We start from the raw sequence: 7,678 nt of genomic DNA, 5'->3' as shown, positions 1-7,678 counted from the left end.
TGCCTGAGTATGATACCAAAGCAGTCCCATGGGACTATCGAGCAGACGCCAAGGGCAAGATGATCGACACTGCCGTGGCTCAAGGAAAGACTAGGTCGGGGAGGTGTTACGCCCCAGAGGATCTAAATCAAATAGTTCTCAAAAAAGAACAAAATCCAAAGAAGAATGTTATCGATGTTGAAGCCGCAGAGTTTTAGAAGAAGATACAGTCTATAAAGACTATTTGCTCGAAGAACAGCTGAAGAAGACGCCAGCCCACATATCCATTTGGTCTTTGATTATGAGTTCTAAAGCTCATATGAATGTTTTGATGGAGGTGTTAAATAGAGTGAACATTCCAAAAGAGACCACAAGTGAAACCTTAGTTATAACGATTGGAAGAATAGTGGAAGCTAACAAGATTTCTTTCCATGAGGACGAGTTGCCTGTGGAAGGGGCTGGGCACAACAAAGCGCTTCACATCGCAGTCAAATGTTGTGATAGGATTGTGACTCGGGTTTTAATTGATGGTGGCTCTGGATGCAACATTTGTCCTTTCACCACTCTGAGGGATTTAGGTATTAATATAGGTGAGATAAGGGAAAGTCATGTGAAAATTAGAGCCTTTGATGGAGCGCAAAGAAGTGTCATCGGAGAGATCTATCTCACATTGCAGGTGGGGCCGGCTGAATTCCCCATCCTATTTCAAGTGATGGATGTATCATCCAACTACAACCTGTTGTTGGGAAGACCATGGGTTCACATGGCGAGAGCGGTTCCTTCCACTCTTCATCAATGTGTAAAGTTTGAGTGGGGTCGCACATAAGTCACCATCCACGGGGAGCTCAGTCACCCCATTCATTCTGTTAATTCTATCCCAGTTACCAACGAGTTAGACGGAGCTACTTTTCACACTTTGGAAATCATGCAAGCATTAAGGGCAAATCAGGAAGCAGAGCCCGAAGATACCAAATTTTCAAGTGCAGCAAAAATGGTTGCCTCAGAAATGTTGAAGTATGGATATCAGCCTAAGAATGGACTTGGACCTAAGTCCAATGGTATAGTTGAGTCGATCCAACTGAAGCATCAGAGAAACACCAACAGACTCGGATATGAGCCTGCCTCGGGAAGAGACCGTCACGGGTCAACCGATACAATCTTCGTACCAGAACAAGCTTTGATTCCAGATCAAGTTGGCATTGATGACAACGTAAAAGGAATAGACAATCTGTTTGTGGCCATGGATGGAGAAGAGGAAGGGATAAATTTCAACAAGTTGACCATTCGTGATGCCGAACCTGGAGAAATCTTGCAGAATTGGACCACCAGCCCGTCCCTATTTCAACCAGAGTCCTAGTAGTGTGGAAAAGTAGTCTTAATTTTACAATTTGCATGATCAAATTGAGGCTTGAATCATGCCTAATCTTTTGTTGCTTTCCTCTTCTAAAAAGCTAGAATGCTTTGAAATAAAAAGTTTTTATTTTCTTTAAAAAAAAAATCGTTATTTTAAATATATATTTATCTTTACTTACCTTTTGCACTTTTCAGCACTCATATTAATAAAAATCCTCGTTGAATGGTTATGACATGTAAAGAATCCACCGAGCAAGCTGAAAATGATGAACAAGATCACGAAGAGTATGATGAAAGCATGATGCCTGAAAATCTGCCACACGAGATCGAGCAGGTTGAAAGTCAGAAGAAACCCAATATGGATGAAACAGAGGTTGTCAACTTAGGAGATAAGGAAATCGTGAAAGAGACACGAGTCAACATATATTTGTTGGCTGAAAGAAAACAAGAGTTAATGGAATTGCTTAAGCAGTATGTTGACGTATTTGCTTGGTCTTATGATGACATGCCAGGATTAAGCATTGATATTGTCTCGTACAAATTACCGATTGATCCCACTTGTCTACCTGTTAAGCAAAAGACAAGAAAATTCAAGCCAAATTTGAGCTTAAGGATCAAGGAGGAGGCAACTAAGCAAATTGAGGCGAACATTGTAAGGGTTACAAATTACCCACATGGTTAGCCAATATTGTGCCTGTGCCAAAAAAAGGATAGAAAGATCAGAATATGTGTGGACTATCGAGATCTCAACAGGGCCAGTCCTAAGGATGATTTCCCTCTTCCAAATATTCATTTACTCATCGATAATTGTGCAAAACATGAGTTGCAATCATTTGTCGATTGCTTTGCAGGATATCACCAAATCCTGATGGATGAAAATGATGCAGAGAAGACAGCGTTTATCACTCCATGGGGAGTGTATTGCTACAGAGTAATGAAATTTGGTCTCAAAAATGTCAGTGCAACCTACATGAGGGCCATGACTACCCTTTTTCACGATATGATCCACAAGGAAATTGAAGTGTACGTGGATGACGTCGTTATCAAATCCAAAAGAAGTTCAGACCACCTGAATGACTTACGAAAGTTCTTTGCGAGGTTGCGTAAGTATAATCTAAAGTTGAATCCAGCAGAGTGTGCATTTGGAGTACCCGCGGGAAAACTATTGGGATTCATCGTTAGCAGGAAAGGCATAGAGTTGGATCCATCAAAGATAAAGGCAATCCAAGAGCTACCTCCACCCAAGACTAGGAAGGACGTGATGAGTTTCATGGTAAGACTGAATTACATCAGTCGGTTCATAGCTCAATCCACAGTGATCTGTGAACTTATATTCAAGTTACTGAAGAAGGATGCTGCCACGAAATGGACCGAGGAATGCCAAAGGGCTTTCGATAAAATCAAAGAATACTTGTCCAACCCACCAGTATTGGTCCCACCAGAGCCTGGAAAGCCTTTGTTATTGTATTTATCTGTCATGGATAATGCAGTTGGATGTGTATTGGGGCAGCATAATGAGACGGGTAGAAGAGAGAAAGCTATTTACTATTTGAGCAAGAAGTTCACACCATACGAGGCAAGATACACCTTGTTGGAACGAACATGTTGTGTTTTGACTTGGATTGCACAAAAAATTAAGCATTACCTGTCTGCATACACCATGTACTTGATCTCAAGAATGGATCCACTAAATTACATCTTTCAGAAGCCCATGCCTACGGGTAAACTGGCGAAGTGGCAAATTTTGTTGAGCGAGTTTGATATTGTGTATGTGACACAGAAGGCCATCAAAGGACAAGCCTTGGCTGATCACCTCGCAGAAAACCCGGTGGACCAGGATTACAAGCCACTCACGACCTACTTCTCTGATGAAGAGGTTTTGTTTGTGGGAGAAAATATATCAGAGTCATATGATGGATGGAGAATGTTCTTTGATGGAGCATCAAACTCTATTGGAGGTGGAATAGGAGCAGTCTTAATTTCAGAAACAGGTCAGTATTACCCAATCTCAGCTAAGATTAGGTTCTACTGTACCGATAACATGGCGGAATATGAAGCTTGTATTCTCGGACTCAGGATGGCCATCGACATGAACATCAAATAACTCTTGGTGATAGGAGATTCTGACTTATTGGTTCACCAGGTGCAAGGAGAATGGACCACTAAGAATGTCAAGATCCTGCCTTATCTGCATTGCATAAAAGAGTTGAGTAAGAGATTCGCAAGGATTGAGTTCAAGCATGTCCCTCGAGCTCAAAAAGAGTTTGCCGATGCTTTGGCAACATTATCCTCGATGATTCAACATCCAGACAAGAATTACATCGATCCTATCGATGTAGAGATACATGATCAACATGCTTACTGTTTTCATGTAGATGAGGAACTGGATGGAAAACCTTGGTACTATGACATCTGAAGATTGATAGAAGCACAAGAATATCCTGAAAATGCCACAAGAAACCAGAAACGGACTTTGAGGAGGATGGCCAATTATTTCTTCCTTAACGGAGAATCCTATATAGGAGAACTTCGAATTTAGGATTGTTGAGGTGCGTCGACGTCGCAGAAACGACAAGGCTTTTGGAAGAAATACATGCAGGAACATGTGGACCTCACATGAATGGGTTCACTTTGGCAAAGAAAATTTTAAGAGCTGGATATTTTTGGATGACCATGGAGAGAGATAGCATCCGGTATGTGCAAAAGTGTCATCAATGTCAAGTGCATGGAGATTTTATACGGGTTCCACCGAATGAGCTCAATGTGATGGGTTCCCCGCGTCAAATGGACATCGTTTCATCCTAGTGGCTATCGATTATTTCACAAAATGGGTCAAAGCTTCGACATACAAGGTTGTGACTAAGAAGGTAGTAGTAGACTTTGTTTGTAACAACATAGTTTGTCGGTTTGGAATTCCAGAATCAATCATAACAGACAATGCAACCAACCTCAACAACGATCTTATGAAAGAAACTTGAGAAAGGTTTAAGATTGCTCATCGAAATTCCACGGTTTACCGCCCACAGATGAATGGGGCAGTTGAGGCTGCAAATAAGAATATCAAGAAGATTTTAAGGAAAATAGTGGACAGTCATAGGCAATGGCATGAGAAGCTACCATATGCTTTGCTTGGTTATCGCACCACAATCAGAACATCAACTAGGGCCACTTCTTATATGTTGGTTTACGGTTCAGAAGCAGTAATACCTGCTGAGGTGGAGATACCATCTTTAAGGATTATCCAAGAGGTTGGTCTGGATGATGCAGAATGGATACGTAGCAGACATGAGCAATTGATGTTCATCGATGAAAAGATGATGGACGTTGTTTGTCATGACCAACTCTACCAGAACAGAATGACTAAAGCATTCAACAAGAAAGTCAAACCTCGACAGTTCACACCAAGGCAGTTAGTATTGAAGAAGATTTTTCTTCACCAAGGAGAAGCCAAAGGGAAATTTGCACCAAATTGGCAAGGACCCTACATGGTTCATAGAGTACTCTCTGGAGGAGCGGTAATCTTAGCAGAAATGGACGGCAGAGTAAGCCCAAAGCCAATCAATTCAGACGACATCAAGAAATACTACATCTGAAGACCTCAAGATTAGCGCTTATTTTGTGTACTTTTGCTTTTTTCAATGTAACAGAACTACGTTTAAACCTAACTTCCCACGGCGGGGTACGTAGGCAACCCACATCGGATCCGGTCTCTCTTAGAAAACCCAAAAACATCATTTCCATGTATTTAGAACTACGCTCGACCTGAATTCCCTTGGTGGGATACGTAGGCAATCCTTGTCGGATTCGGTCCCTTGCATTTTTTACTTTCATATTGAATTTGAACTACGTCCTAACCTGATTTCTCTTGAATACGTAGGCAGCCTGAGTCAGGCCCGGTCATTACATTTCATATTTTTTTACTTCCTATTGTAACTGAACTACGTTACGACCTGATTCCACTTGGATAAGTAGGCAGCTTGAGTCAAGCTCGGTCATCGCATTACATACTTCTATTTCTCCCTCTTGTATTCGAACTACGTTCTGAACTGATTCCTATTTTGGGGATACGTAGGCAGCCTGAGTCAGGCCCGGTCATTACATTTCATATTTTTTTTACTTTCCTATTGTAACTGAACTACGTTACGACCTGATTCCACTTGGATAAGTAGGCAGCTTGAGTCAAGCTCGGTCATCGCATTACATACTTCTATTTCTCCCTCTTGTATTCGAACTACGTTCTGAACTGATTCCTATTTTGGGGATACGTAGGCAGCCTAAGTCAGGCTCGATCAATTATGTACATACCTTTAGGAAACATTCCTCATAGTTAGCGTAACTTCAGAATATTGAAGAATATCAATCGTCGTAGTGTCTGCAAAAAAGTTAGGAAAGCTTCATCAGAAGGGTAAAAGCTACAGGAGGACTATGTTGGATATAGTCAACAAAATGGAAAGCTCGATGGACTTCGGAACATGTCATAATCTAAAAACGCTAGAGAATTACTATATATATATATACGTAGTATACTTATTTTCTAGAAAAACAAGCTAATTCTTTTCAAAAAAAAAATCTGCTCATCCACCTACCAAGTCTCTAGGTTAAGAAACTATGTGCGGTACTGACAAGGTGTCGAAGGATTCTAGTGACGAGGCTTCAGTCCGTAAGTCAATGTAAATCAACACCCCCTCCCAAACTAAAATTTTCTTTAAGTGCAGGAACACAGGAATCAAGAAAATAATATCAAGTCTCAGGGCATGACCGGAAACGCCATTTGATTTCTCACAATTATGAGCCAAAATACTCTTTCTCTACTTCATTTCCTGGGAATACTTCAACGTGCATCTTGTGACTAAAATATATTTTGTTTAAATCTTTGCAGGTACGCTCAAGATCTAGATCAAATACTGAAGAAAAGAGGGCCCTCGTAGGAAAATAGGATGGTTAATTTTCTGTCAAAATAACTCCACCGACTAGAGCTTATAGCAAACATCGTCAAACTCTGCCAACCGGAGGCTGTACATAGCAAACGTCGTCAAACTCCGCCACCCGGAGGCTGTACATAGCAAACATCGTCAAATTCCACCACCCGAAGGTTGTACATAGCAAATATCGTCAAAATCCGCCAATCGGAGGTTGTACATAGCAAACATCAACCGAACTCCGCCAATCGGAGCCTATATATAAGCAAAAGAAACAACACTCTGCCAATCGGAGACCACATTGTAGTGACATCACTGAAGCTCCATCGATCGGGGGCAAGCACGCATAGAAATGCTATCACACACCGACAATTAAATTACATTACAATCCTTACACAACCAGATGCATGCTTTTACATTACAACAGCCTCGCCAACCGGAGGCTTTACATTACAAGCTTTACACAGCCAGATACAGGTTTTTACATTACAACAGCCCCGCCAGCCGGAGGCTTTACATTACAAGCTTTACACAGTCGGATACAGGCTTTTACATTACAACAGCCCTGTCAGTCGAGGGCCTCTACATTACAAGTTACTTTACCTACATCACACTCACAACACAAAAAGAGACATCAACAGTCGTTTGAACATCTACACTCTACTATTTACATTACTATTTCAATTTATAAAAAAAAACTTTTACCGCAACAGGTACTTTTCAACCTTTTACATGTTTTGCAGGACAATGCATTACAACGAGGAACTCCCTCTAAGTAGCAAACTAGGGCAAGTTAGTGCAATGTCAAGCATCACTAGCTACGTAAAGGATTCACTTTCAAAACTCAACTCGATTTTCAGAAGTTCAGATTTAAATTTCACTTATAGCTCTTTCCTGTCTCAATTCATTGTAACTCGACACTAGGGCATCCTTTTGAAAATTCATCTATCTTTCATGAGTCTTCAGTAGAAATTGCTACCGAGCATTTCTCATACAAGTTTCTTTAGAATTGTATCTCATCCCTCTATTCGTGCTAATCTCTTCATACCTCACCATCGAAAGATTTCAGTATTACCATAATTCGATACTGGGGAAATTTTTTTATAAAAATTTGCTATGTTCTCGAACTACAGGTGGCCTGATTTCTCATGAAACCTGAGATATGTAGGCAGCTCGGACGCCAGAGTTCGGCCATAACTCCATAAACATTCTTGTCAAGTTATTGTTCAAAGTGTATTTTGTTGGGTCGCCTAAAATTGGATTGTGTCAATATTTCTTTGCCCACGTCTTCTTTACTCTCTTCCATGGACAAAGAAAGGGGCAAGCTATTGACACCCAATTTTGGCTCTCCACATTTAACTAAAATAATAATAATAATAATAATATGTTATGAAATTTTTTAAGAATGCGAAGAGATTTTTTAATTA

The 7,678-nt window shown here is 40.6% G+C and overlaps 1 protein-coding gene across 1 annotated transcript; it reads left to right on the top strand.

Annotated features, from left to right (window-relative positions):
• Positions 1–4,358: 4,358 nt before the first annotated feature.
• On the top strand, positions 4,359–4,925 carry LOC107058993 (uncharacterized). Its single transcript, XM_015305307.1, has one exon. It carries the CDS (start codon positions 4,359–4,361, stop codon positions 4,923–4,925), a length of 567 nt encoding a protein of 188 aa, XP_015160793.1.
• The last annotated feature ends 2,753 nt before the right edge of the window (positions 4,926–7,678 follow it).

The sequence above is a fragment of the Solanum tuberosum genome, unplaced genomic scaffold (genome assembly GCF_000226075.1).
Source record: "Solanum tuberosum cultivar DM 1-3 516 R44 unplaced genomic scaffold, SolTub_3.0 scf00741, whole genome shotgun sequence".
NCBI lineage: Eukaryota > Viridiplantae > Streptophyta > Magnoliopsida > Solanales > Solanaceae > Solanum > Solanum tuberosum.
This window is presented reverse-complemented; position numbering and strand designations above follow the sequence as displayed.

Coding starts and splice junctions, on each gene's coding strand:
- LOC107058993 (XM_015305307.1), top strand. CDS start 4,359: ATGAATGGGGCAGTTGAGGCTGCAAATAAGAATATCAAGAAGATTTTA.